Genomic DNA, 13,505 nt, shown 5'->3' with positions numbered 1-13,505 from the left:
GACTCTCCGCCCCGGCCCCAGTGTAGCTAGGGCAGCCTCAGGACAAGGACAGGGAAATGGCAGCCGGTGGGGGGAGCCTTGGCCGCAAGACCTTTAGCTCCCTGCTGCCTCCCGCCTCAGCCCGCCCAAGTTGGGCGCAGGCGCACAGGCTCTGGGATTTGAGGACTCCGCATTGGCTGTGGCTGCTGTGGAGGAGGGGCCGAGACAGAGGCAGTGAAGAGTGGGCGCATGCGGCCTGGGGCGAAGTGGTTCCAGGGCAGGTCAGGCCCGCTGGCCAGCTTCGCGGAACAATGAGTTGCAAGACAGCAAGACAGGGTGCTGGTGGCCAGCAAGCGCGCGCCAGCGGCCGGTCCGGGCTCTGGAGCAAGTGCCCAGCCACCAGCGTGAGCCCCGTTTTGCCGCATGTCCTCTTCAGCGCTGTCACCTTCCAGGCCTGACTTGCGAGGTCCCCGGTATCACACAATCTGTGGTCGCTTGTACACCCTTTCCCCAGAGGCCTCAGTACGGGCACCAGAGCATTCAGCACAGGAACGTCCACGCCGTGAGCCACTGCATGCTCCGTCCCTTGCCCCTTCTTCATGAAGCTGGGGCAAGGCCTGGAGAAGTCCTTAGGTGTCGCGCCTACTGGGGCCACATGGCCGTCCGCACGGTTTCTCCTCCCTGGCCGTCAGGCTGAGGGCAGCGGTAAGGTGGGTGCCCACCCAGAACCGGTGACACCCACCCTAGATCCACCCCAGTGCCGTGTCCCTGCCAGAAAGCAGCTCAGTAGACCTCACTGCACTGCAAATCAGAGCAAAGAACAACCCCCAGAGCCCCATCTGCCACTGGTGCCCTACTGATCTCCGTGCAGAGGGCCAGGGAGGTGGGGTAGTAGGATTTAGCAGTTTGCTCCGGTCCGGAAATCTAACCTTCCACTAAAAGAAGGACGACTCCAACCAAGCAGGGCACTTAGGGGGCCCTTCACCGAGTATTGCAAACTTGTCTGTGTCTGTCTCTGAGAAAGCCCCGTGCCTGCTTTCACTAGTACACACGATAGCAGACGAGTTCCCTTCACATTTCCCAGGCGCCAACGAGAATTCTGAAGAAGCATGCACCCAGACACAGAAGGTCCACTGAGAGAGACAGCGAGAAAGAGACACACAGAGAGAGGGAGCTATAGAGGGAGAGAGAGAGACACGTGCAAGCAGATGAAGGAAGGACGAGTGGAGGGGAAGACCGGCCTGGAGAGGGAGAGTCCCAGGGAGATTGGCGGGACTGACAGGGAGGAGGAGCAAGACAAGAAGAGACAGAGGGGCACCTATTACAAGGAAGACCGGCGGAGACAGGGGGAGGCAGTAGTGATGGAGAGGAGGGAGACGAAGACAAAGAGAGCTGGAAGGAAAGTGGGAGGGAGGGACAGGAAGAAGACAAGGGAGGGGGAGGCAAGGAGAGGGTAGGAGGAAGGAGAGCAGGGGCAGCCGAGGCAGAGACAGGTGGGCTGACTCTGAAGACAGGGCAACTGCAGTGTGCAGTTTCACCTGGTGAAATTCACCTGTGCAATTTGCACAGAGACGAATGCTGTACAGTGGTCAGCCCTCAGCACAAAAGGCACCACTCCGACCTGGACCTTAAGGGCAGTCTGAAACGAACCCTGAACTAGAAGGAAGCTAGTTCTAGCTTCCTAGACTGAGGAATGACTGAGGTCATTCGGGGTGAGGAAGAGGGCACCGCAGGGAAGAACACCAGGACCCGATCCCCACAGGGCTGCTGGAAGCCCTGTAGTTACCAGCAGGAGACAGGAAACGGGACTGCCGGAAAGACACAGCAGAGATTTAGGCACAGCACGTGCGGGAAGAAATCACGTCCCAAAGCTCAGCAAACTCAAGCAAAGGCAGAGGCTGCACATGCATGAATGTCAATGCTGTCTGAGTGGAACCAACGAGGTTCTCACAGATGCCCAGGAAATGTGCTCAACTCTGAGAACCCTCGCCTCTGGCAAGCTTCTCATCCAAAGCGACTCATCACGGAGAAAGGGTGCACCGTGAGCAAAAGAGCCAAGGTCTCCTTCGGATCCCCGGACGCAGACAGGTGATCCGCCCAGTACTGTCAAGCCAATGGATGGTTATAAAGCTTACCTTCCACCACAGTGATGGAGGAAACTGGCACCCGAGGGGAGGACAATGAGTGAGAACCGCATCCCAGGCTGTAGGCTAAGGACAGACCATCAAGCTGTATTGGAAGGTCATGAGACCGTGACTCAAATGTCTGTACAGACACAGAGCGTCTGCAGAAGCACGAGGGCTGGATAGTTGTAAGCAGGTGGCGGGATTTCTAAGTCTGCGCTGCCTGTATGATACGAAAGGCTAACACGTGCAAGCAGAGCTATGCCCGTGTGATGCGGATCAGCCTCCTGAGGCGGTACTTTGTACCCTGTGGAGGACCTGGGACACGCATGCAGGCGGGCTCCTTGTGCACCTCTGCCACCAAGCACATAGGTGGGAAACGTAGGGCCAAAGGGCTCGCCGCCGGGCTTAGTGTGGCTCACCCTTGGGCGGGTGCATTGAGCATCGGTGCAGAAAGCACGGGGCTCACTGAAAGAGGCCAGCCCCTGACAGAAGCACAGTGGTGGTGAGCCCTGCCTGATGGATTCCTGAGGAGACTAAAGGAGTTAAAGGCATGCAGTCCACCAGAGAGCAGAGTGGTGTTAATCAGGGGAGGGTGCGATGAGGAGGTGTCGGGCCTCGGGTGTGAAGATGCAGTCCTGCCGTGTGCATGAGTTCTGGAGATCTAACTTGCACAGGGCAGCCGTAAGCAATGCTTCACCGCCTCGTCAGATTTCTCAGAGGCAAGGGCTCTCACCACAAACAAAGAGGGGTCGCTGAGAAATGTCCCGGTGAAGGTGGCTGGACGGAGCGCTTGCACGTGAAGGATACGGGCACATCCGTCACTGCCCGTTGTGTCCCTCACTCACGCACTAGTCCTGGGGGACTAAGCTGAGCTCAGAACCCAGCAGTCACAGGGGTCAGCCTCGTTCCCGCAAACATGAATCAGACTCCCAGGTAGGACGTAATGGACAAATTAGGGACCAGAACACACAGGAGGCACACGGAAGCGAGACACACACTGGCAGGGGAAAGTCTCTTCCAGCCAGGAACATGCCACATGGCAAAAGAGTAAGTGGGAAAACGTTGCTGGACCGCTTTACACAATTTACGCGTGCATGTGCAAGGTGCAGGCCAGTGACGTTTGAGCCCCTCAGGTGCAAAGGGTTTGAAAACAGAGGGACAGAAAATAGAGGTGTGACTGCATGCTCACAGCAAGGCAGCTGCATTTGGGGACATGAACTGGCTGGCAGTGAGTGCATGGCCAATCCTCTGACGAAGGTCCTCCAGGCACGGAAGGATTTCTGGCTCCTGGAACACATAACAGAATGCGCAGAAGCCCCTCCACCTGACAGCAGGACAGCAATTGGATCTGTCAGTGGAAGAAAGGGTTTGAATTCAGAGGGAAACACACTCAAGCGCAGAAGCATACATCAAAGTCAAGACAGGCCACCAGAGCCACAGCTGACACAAGACACAGGTGTGCAGAGACGAAGGCGGTTACACGGGTACAGCTGTGCCCACTTAGGCCAGGCAAGGAGGCATCACCAGAGAGGTGTCGGCACAGGCAAAGCCAGGAAAAGACACAAACACGCCAGGGCTCACTCAGGGAGACAGAGGAGCACAGGCAAAGCAAGACATTTCCTGTGCACAGAGGACAACATGACGATCCCAACAGACCAATGAGAGACACGTGTGGTTCAGGAACATGGAAGTCAGAAGGCTCCTGAATTGCTGAGGGTGTCCTCTCTCAAGGGACAGCACTCTGGAGCCCACACACGCTGATGTTGGGGTGGAAGAGGCCGCTGGGCAGCAGATACAGTTGTGCAGGCGGTTTAGCAGCTCCTGGACCCTAGGGGTCCCCAGGGAGTGCTGCGCATTAGGGAGGAAATCCGGGGCTGCCGTGTGTGCAGCATGAGGGCTGTAATCCCTCGGACACAGAGCACCAAGGCCTCTGACCACGGACCTCATGTGTCCACACTTGAGGTTTTGGCTCTGGGGGCCGTGAGTGCAACCACACCCACACCTTGTCCGTACCTTGTCTTTGGGACAGGCCGGGCGGAAACGTCACCCTGGCCCCTAAGGAGGTATTCGCTGGAGATATTAACGTGTGGGGGACCCTGTGTTCACCTGTCCCGTAAAGTGTTCCTGCTCGGCAAGACCTATCAAGTAACGGCCTGCTTGTGCAGAAAGATGCCCCAAGGGGCCCAGCCTCATGACCACTGAGGCCGTATTCCCACTGCAGAATCATGGGCCATACTTTCTTTGGATGTTCACACCCAAAGACTCGGGTCAGCACAGGGAGCTTTTCCTGAGTACCCTGACATTTACACATCAAGCAGCTGAGAAGACGTGCTTCTCCAGCCAGTGTGCAGACAGCAGCGAGAGAAAGACCTGCCTTCCCTTCTAGAGAGTGCAACAGCTTCTGCCCTGGAAGAGGTAAGGCTTGGTTGCACAGATCCTCAACTCCACAGCCTGGTGACATGCTGCTGACCATGTTGTCTGCATACTGAGAGGGACAAGAGGCCTCCATGCATTGGGACTGCCCTCGCCTTCTCTGGAATAGAGCCACTGCAGAGAAGGCTCTTGTACTGCAGAGCTGTGCAGTGGGGATCCTGGGGGGCTTGGGCAGCTTGGGAGACAGGAATATTAGTGTCGGGATGTCACTCTCAGGCACGCTGTGCTGGGGGCCGTGTTACTTGGGGATACAGAAGAGCCTGCGATGGACAAGGCTGAACTCTGTCTACTGCACTGCTAGCACGGTGGAGCTTTTGCCCCATCCCTAGCACAGACATCTCTGGCAAGCAGCCATCTGCTCTGTAAGGAGTACCCCCGCACTCACGTCGTCGCAGGTGAGGCTCGTCCCAGTCCTTTCTAAGCTCCAGGCCTGCCCGGCACCTCTGCACAGAATGCTAAGGCCTCACAAGTCCATCGTTCCCTATGTGGCTGAGGCAGCCTTTGTCCTGGCACTCAGGCAAAGGAACACAGGCTGCCTGGGACGACGCGACCTCCCTGAGCGCCTGCTGGTGTTTGCACTTGGGAGTCTTTTCACAAGTCTCACATGGCGTGTTGGACACAGGGCTTAAGCCTGTGGACACAGAGGAAGAACATCACCCGACTCATCACGGCTGATGATGAGAGGGCAGAGGGCACACGAGAGAGGATGGCGTGTTCGTGCCCTGTAAGAGCTCCACCTCCCCGCGACCCTCCCCTCTGTTGGCTTGCAATCTGGGACACCCATTCGTAACCAGAGGTCTTTTCAGAAACAGCGAAGTTCACACAAGGGCATCAGTACTAGGACTCCTTCAGGAGTCGTGTGTGTGTGTGTGTGTGTGTGTGTGAATAAGTGAAGCGGTGTTTGGGAGGCTCAGCTTCAGGAAGTGGAACCAGAAAAGTTGGCTGTGATTTTGGAGTTGCGTGAGACTGTAGTGGGCTGTTTTCTCTGCAGCGTGTACGTTGTCCCTGTCAACTGTGCCTGAAGCAGAACTTCATCGGTCTTACCCACCCACTCTCCCTCTGGTCCCTCGGTTCCTTCCCCTGGACACCAATCTTACAACCTGCTCACAATCCCTCAAATATGTATGGCTGGTCCTGAGATCCTGACCTTGTCCCCAAGACAGTCTGCATTGGGAGACGTCTGAAAACCAGAGGGTAATCAACCCTGGGAATTCCTCCCTGTGTGGCGGTTCACTCAACATGACTGAGGGTGTCCCCATGCGGGATTCTGGGGGCACCATCATGGACATGCCCAAACCCTGAATATTGGACCTCCCTGGCCTGTGCTGGCGTCTCCATTTCCTTGAATTTCCTCCTTTTCACAGGAAAGATAGGAACCTGGGCACTGGCCTTTCTCTCAGGTTTGTGCCCTGGCCTCCCTCACTCAAGTCCCCATTGCTTCAATCTTACTGACCTCACATGCAATCCCAATGTGTGACCCATCCCTACGGACAATGTCCTACGTCCCGCCCTTCCTTGGAACTCCAATGTGCAGGCACAGAACACTTACACCCCTGGACAGCCGCATGTATACATGGACACGCCCCAGAGCGTACCTGAGAGGAAGACACACAAATCGCTTCATGATATTTATCTCCCATTCTATATTTCTTCAAATGTATTGGACCCCCGCCCTGCGCCACGTGTCACCACCACCCTTGTCCTCATTTCGTGGGCAGGAGAATCTTGTGGACCATCGGTGAGCATCGGAAGGGTTTCCACTGGGGTCGATGAAGTGCGATGCTCCTTCATACTCTTCTCTAGATCGTGCATATCCCTGGGATATATGGGTACACACAGACACACACACACACACACACACAGACACACACACACACACACACAGACACACACACACACACACACACACAGGACAGGTGAGAGTCTGATCTTGGCCCTGATTAAGGTTGCTTGAATGTTTCCAAACGGAAAGTAGAATGGGAGGGTGTGATAAGCTGTGCCAAAGCTGACAAGGGGCTCCCGAAGCCAGACAACATGTGGGATGGTGGTAGGAGGCCTGACGGTGGGGTTCATGGTCCGGGAATGACAGTTGTCACCGTGCTATCTGATGAGCCAGCTTTGGTTGTCCCGCTTTGCTCATTCTTTTTGTCTAGCCCCCTTCCCACCTTCAGGCTCCCCAAAGGGAAAAGCCTCTTTGACACGTTACTTCTTAAGACTCCCCGTCTCAGGCCGATGCCCTTTTGACCTGGTGTCACCTCCTGTGCCACTGTGAGTCTCGGTGCCTCCATGCAGAAGAGAATTGTGCCACGGACCCCACGGCACACATTTCAGTGCCCACACCCTTGGCTGCTCACCTCTTTCCCTCTCAGTTCTCTCTCCTGGGGCCTCCTTCATCTTGAAATACGGCAGGGGATTGGGCCAAAGATCCTCTATGATTATCTGGTAGGGGAGACAGGCCAGGCCTCAGGTAGCTATCCCACGCAGTGGGGGAACCCATGAAAATCACCTCCCTTCCTTGTTACAGGGCCCCCCCTCAGCAATCCTGCTAGAGCCGGCAAAGCTGTGGTCAGAGAACCAGTTGAAGAAGTTGAGGCTGCTGTTGTCATGCCTGCGTCTGTAGGCCTCCTGTCTGTACCTTGGGTGCCACTGGATGGGACTGGAATGAGACGCCCTATACCCTGCAGGAAGACGAGTATGTGAGACGGCGCCAGAGAACCAGTCACATTCAACCCTCCACCCACTGCCGCCCATGCAGTCAGGGGACACTTACCAGCAAGGCCTAGGACATACTCCTTCGTAACGACTTCATTCTGGAAGTAGGAGTTCTTGACAAAAAACAGCAGGATCTTCCGGCATTCCCTGGGAAATTTGTGTTCCTCCACCTGCCGTGGTACAGTGGGGCAGAAATGTGAAATCTTCTTCCAGGACACCCTCCCTCCCCTGAGGAAGGAACACGTCACTTCTCCCCACCACCTCCCCTCCCCACACGGCCAGCCCCCCACACCACCTCCCACTCCCAGGCCGACCTTCAAATTGGTCATGTGGCGAAGCATGCTTTCATCGGGCTTACTAATCAGGGCTGACATCTGAGGGTGGTTCACAAACTGCTGCAGGTCAAAGAGCCTTCAGGTGCTGGGCATGAGAGAGCTCGAAGCAGAGAACACGTGTGGACAGCATCCAGGCGTCCTCCCCCCGGGACTGACGTCCTCCCCCAGGGTCTCAAGCCCTCCCCACAGGCTGCGTCCAGGCCCACGGGGTGTCAGGATCGCGCAGGGCTCTGCTAGACACGCACAGGAGGCTGTGCATGCCCAGACGCCCGCAACCACGCCTAGCCTTGTGTGCTCATGAGGACACTGAGGACGCTTACTTCCACACAGCCAGACAGCACACATCCGGTCTCGCGCCGACCAGTGGGCATTCACATCGCCTTCCCCGCAGCAAGATGCTGAGCGGGACCCAGAAACGTGCCCCCACGCGCCTTTGTGTGGGAAGAAGCCCTCGGTCATTTCCCCGTCCTGGCCTGGACCTCCACCGCCACTCCCCACTCTCCCAGCGCTGTTTCCGTGCCAGGTGCGACGTAAAGCACACATGCCTCCCCCACCCCGGCACTGCCCTCCTCCCACACTCATTGCAGAGCCAGGACCGCCGGATGGGATCACGTTTGCACGTTCCCGGCCACTGGAGCGCGGCTTAGCTCCAGTCCCTGTCCTGGGTTCCTCTAAATGTCACCTCCCTTTCCTTCCTCTTGCGCAAGCCCAGCCCCCTCTGGACCCTCCACCAGCAGCAGGAAGGATACAGCCTTGGCCCAGAAACCACGGATGCCCTGGATAAGGGCACTTCTCTGTTCCAGATGACGCTGCCGCCTCTGCCACATCCTGAGTTGGAGTGGAGCGTGCTCCCGGCTGGCTTGTTTATTCACCGGCTGTAGCTCTATCTGAAGGGCCTCCAGAGCCTCCAGTGGGGAAGGGCAAGGACGGAGGCCTGACTCTACCCGCTCCTTCTTCTGCTGCTTCACCTGCAGCTCCTGGGCTTCTTCCACCCATCGGCCTTCCTGCTCACTCGGCTTCTGTTCCTCCTCCTCCTCCCGCTCCTCCTTGTCCTCCTTTCCCTCCACCTCCTCCTCGCCCTGCTGCTGCTCCTCCAGCGCTCCCTTCTCCTGCTCCTCTTCCTCCTCCGTTTGCAATTCTGCTCTCCCTTGGATGGCTCCCACGCCTTCCCTTCCTCCTCCTGCTCCTCCTCCTGGTCCCCTTCCCCTGCCACTGCCGCCGCCGATGCCTCCACCGCCACGGCCGCGCCCGCTTGTACACCCTGGTGCTCCTGCTCCTCCCCTTTCATTTCCGCCAACTCCTCCTCCTTCCGCTCTTCCTCCTTCTGCTTGGGCTTCTGCTGCTCGTCCTCCTTCTAATCTTTGACTCCTGCTGCCTCTCCCCCTCTTCCTCCTCCTCCTCCTTCTGCTCTTCTGTTCCTGCTGCTCCCCCTCGTCCTTCAGGTCCTTCTCCTCGTGAACTTGGACCTTGTCCTTCCCCTGCTCCTGCTCCTCGTCCTCCTCCCCCTTCTTCCTCTGGTCATGCCCCTCTTCCCCACGCGTGTCCTCTTCCGCGGCCGGCACCTCAACCTCCTCCTCCACCAGGCCCCACAGCGCCTCCACCGCCATTATGTCATGCACCAGCGGCACCGATATCTCGCTGGGGCCGCCCACCTGCCTCTCGGGTCGGGCCTGGCCTTCCTGCACAGGCTGTTCGCTTGTGGCCTGCAAGCCTTCGGCCTGCGGCACCTCCGGCGCTGCCGGAGGCCCAGTGTCCCCACGGGCCCTCGTCTCTCGACCGCCCCCTTCCCGGTCGAAGGCGGCATGGGGCCTCCGGGCGTCCCCAGTGTTTCGGAAACACGAGTCGCGCAACATGCGGCCCCGGCCCGAGACACCAACTGTGGCTCCTACCGGCGACGAAGCGGGACGTGAAAGCACGGCCCCCCTCCCCAGACCCAGTCAGTGGAGCCCTGAGGGCAATGGCTGGCAACTCGCTCCCCCTTCCTCCCAGAGCCCAAACGTCGAGGGGGCGCATGCGCATGGTGCTGTACCCAGGATGCCTCGGCGGTGGCTATCGCCATGCCGATGCTGCCTCGGAGGCCTTTGTGGTGAGAGGTGTGCGCCTGCGGCTTTGAGGCTGAGGGAGCTCCAAGCCACGCCCAGGCTGCTTCACTGCCTTCGGGACCAATCATAGGGACGGTGGCGTGCGTGGCTTCGGCGGTCCCGCCCCTAGGTCACCAGGAAACTGGGGCGCGTCTGTTGCATAGGCAGGAAGGCTGTGGGCCCCGTGCGGGGCAACTCCTCCGGGGGGCTTGCAGCCGGCCCTCTGTGCGCTCTGGGTGCCCTGTTTGGCTTCTGGCCATGCGAAAGCGACCTTTGCATTCCACGCTGCGCTGGGCACGCGGCTGTCTATACACACGGGTAAAGGGGGACCTCCACGCTTTTCCCATGTACACCGCCACCGTTGTTCATTGTGCCCCTAGTCTGACAAATCCACTCAGCGGTCACCTTGGCTGTCCGGGAGACGCATTTCAGCTGTGCGCCTGCTGTCTGTGCACCCTGGTTTTCCATCTGCTCAGCCTCCTTTGCATATTCTCTACGTCCATCTTTGCTCCCAGAAGACATGTATGTCATGACAGCAGTCTAGCAGTGCACCGGCTAGGGAAGGTCGGTGACCAGAGGTGTGTGACGTGGAGAGGACGCCACACTAGGGGAGGCTGCGTATCACGCGCGCCGCTCTTGCCGTTTGTCCCCGTTGCCTGGAACGTGACACGCTGGCAAGCACACACCCCCCTCTCACGATCGGCTGCCCATTCCTCCCGTGTGTGGCAGTGCACAGGAAAGACCCGTGCCCGTGAGCCCTGGGATTCCTGGAGCTTGCGTCTGCCGCACAGACAGCGGTCCCCTTCCTCCCACAATGGTCGGCCATCTTCTCACAGGGACCCTCCCCAGGCCTTCGTTGGCCATATGTCTGTTCATCCTGCTCCCATTTCCTTTACCACTCACTTAGGCGGCAGGCTGCCATGAGCGTGGGCGCTGACTCAAAACACTGTCCCCCTGTGCCACAGACAGCATGATTTCAAGGGTCTCCGAGAGGTTTCAGGGGGTTGGGGGATGTAGTGTTGGGACCCAAGTGAGGGACACGCCCCACGGTCTACACGAAGCCACATGACCACTTTGGGGAAGCAATAAGCTGCAGACGGTGTGCAGTGAGGGCAATGATGTGGTCTCCCTCCCTGTCAGGGCAGTGGTGATGTGGACTCCCTGCCGGTCTATGTCAGACAGCACCAGCTACACATACACACACACACACACACACACACACACACACACACACACACACACACACACACCACACAGAGCCACTGCAGGATTGGAGGCTCGAGATGCATTGCCTGGCCAGGCACCACACTCATGCATTGCTTTTCCCTTTGGTGGAGTGCAGTGTTCCCCTACCTCTTTATGGGACCAGGAGGCTGCCCCGCAGGCGGGGGATTTTAGGATTTCCAAATTCGTGTGCCGGGCCCTCTGGCCAACATGTTGCTTCCGTGACACAGAAGAGGTTCCTCCAGACTCGTTGGGCTATGTCACGATACGTACGGGGTACAGAAATGCTCCAGGGTGGCTGTGATATATGAGGCAGCACACCACCGCTTCAGGTGACAGCAATGCATAGACACGCAGGTGGATGGGGGGAGGCTGACCAGGTGGTAGGGGGCTGAGAGGGGGTGGCCAGTGTGACCGACAGAGAGGCAAACGCTTACCCAGAAAGGGAGAGGAACAGGTCCAGTGGTGAGCCCTCAAGCTGCCCTCAGCAGAGGACGTAGGGGGTGGGCAAGACAGGAAAGCAGGCCCAGACCCTGGTGCACCTGACCTATGCAACTCACTCCCTCCAGAGAAATGGGGCCTGTCAAACTCCCACGCATCGCTGGGAGACCCCGTGGCAGCAACGTGGGAGCAAATCTGGGTCCCAGGTGCAGGGACTGTCTGGGACAAGCAGGCAATGCCTTTCAGTTTGACCAACACCTACCACAATATTGGGGCCCAGGGGCCGGGCCCCAACTTCGCAAGGGACTCTAGACCAGCCAGGCCCGTCTCTGCAGGGTCATCCAGGAGGATGTTCACCGAGACACATCCCCAGGCTCGGACCACAAGGCCTTGCGATGATCCCCTAGGCCGCTCCAGGAGCAGGGCCAGACTTACTCTTGCTATCTGCTGCCTCCCTCCACTAATGCCCACTTCCTTGCAGGGAACTTTGGTCCTCCTCCACTGCACCATGGAAGGCCCAACCCCAACTTGCCCCTGGCCAAGGCAACACAGGATGAGCGGACCCAGGCAAAGTCCAGGCTTTCCTCCCGTCATGAAAGGTGTTCAGCTAGCTCCGTGTCGATCCCAGGAGCGAAGGGATTGCACTCGCTGCACTTTGGCACTGGAGCCTCCCCCTTACTCACCAAGTCAGGAAAGCCCCCAGTCTCTTTCCTTCGCTAGCCAACGGCCTACGCACACTCACTCAGGCACAAAGATGCACGGCCACGCGGCACGTGGACACAGACACGCGCACGCTGCCAGCACAAACGCTAAGGCACAGGCAAAAGTACTCACAGGCGCCAGCCACAATACATTCACAGACACGCTCTAGTGGACCTGTGCACTCACTCATGCCCTCTGCCACATCCCACTCACGAAGCTAGCTCCTCCCCACGACTCACACTTGCTTTTCCCCCTCACACAGCACATGCATTTGTCCTGGGGCCCAAACCTGGCTGAAAACTAGGGCCGATTCAGGACCTCCATTGGGTCACGGAAGCTTGCATTGAGATGCCAAGGAAAGAGAGCCACACCTGATACCAACCTTCCAGTACCAATGGCACTGGAACATGGCAGGTGGAGAAACACCAGCTACGACTAGGTTCCCTGCTTCCTCGGCTCCTGCCCTTTCTTCAGACCCTCTCAACACTGGGGAGTCCCTTGGGTCTCAGTACCTCCCAGCTGGCTGCAACCTACAGGGCAAGGGGCAAGGGACTGACCTTTCTCAGTTCACATGCATACCCAGCTTGTGTGGGCTGCCTGGAGGCAGTCACGGCTTAGGAGGTCTGGATGTGCTCTGACCCCTGGTACTTGTGCGTTCCTTTGTGCGTTCCCCTGCAGCCCTGTGCCATCAGCAGCCTACTACGTCCATATGGACATGCACAGCTCACGGAAACCCACATGCACTGATACTGTCCCAGGACAGGACAGAGACAGAGAAAGAGAGATGGAGGTGTGGGAGGGAGGAAGCGTTCCCTAAAGAAAATGATCACAGGGACTCAGAGACAGACAGAGGCCAGAGGGACATGGAAGGAGGCCGAGGAAGGAGAGTAAGTCACAACTAGAGACAGCCACAGAGGGGGAGTGTGTGTGTGTGCCCGTGCCTGTGCCTGTGCGTGCGCGTGCGCGTGCGTATGAATGAGTGAAATTGTCTGGGACTGAGACGGGCGTGCTGCCACGATGCCTGGACTCTCGAACGCCCTCTTCTAGCAGAATGGAGGCCCGGTATTCTCAGGAATCTCAGCGTTTTCCGGAACATGACTCCCTTGCTTTGGGGCCTTAGCCCATCCTCAGGCTAGGGCCATAGAGCACAAGGGGTGGGAACTTGAGGCATGAGGCTCCAGACTAGGCCCGGCAGGTGGAGTGTCGAGGCCCAAGGTTTTTAAATGCCTGCTGCCTCCTTCTGGAGCCCACCAGCTTTTGGGAAGCACGCCCACGGCCACGTGGCCCTTCGGACACTGCAGTGGCTGTGGCTGTGGCTGTGGCTGTGGTGGAGGTGGGGCAGAGGCAGGGCAGTGAACTTTTTGACCACAGGTCCTTGGGGTGAAGGAGCTCCAGGCCAGACCCAGACAGTTGGCTGCTGTTCAGGAACCATCAGCTGGAGGGTGGTGGGCGTGGCTCCAGCATTGGAGCCC

General features: G+C 58.3%; 1 protein-coding gene across 1 annotated transcript; it reads right to left on the bottom strand.

Moving 5' to 3' along the window:
* Positions 1-6,325: 6,325 nt before the first annotated feature.
* LOC131503477 (testis-specific Y-encoded protein 3-like) lies at positions 6,326-9,438 on the bottom strand. The gene is given in 7 exon segments (XM_058714947.1): positions 6,326-6,354; positions 6,893-6,979; positions 7,073-7,216; positions 7,309-7,420; positions 7,565-7,642; positions 8,335-8,960; positions 9,123-9,438. Coding segments are annotated over 7 exon segments (1,392 nt in total).
* Positions 9,439-13,505: the final 4,067 nt, after the last annotated feature.

This window comes from Neofelis nebulosa, chromosome Y (assembly GCF_028018385.1).
Source record: "Neofelis nebulosa isolate mNeoNeb1 chromosome Y, mNeoNeb1.pri, whole genome shotgun sequence".
Classification (NCBI taxonomy): Eukaryota; Metazoa; Chordata; class Mammalia; order Carnivora; family Felidae; genus Neofelis; species Neofelis nebulosa.
The sequence above is the reverse complement of the archived record's forward strand: the minus strand, read 5'-3'. Positions and strand labels throughout refer to the sequence as shown.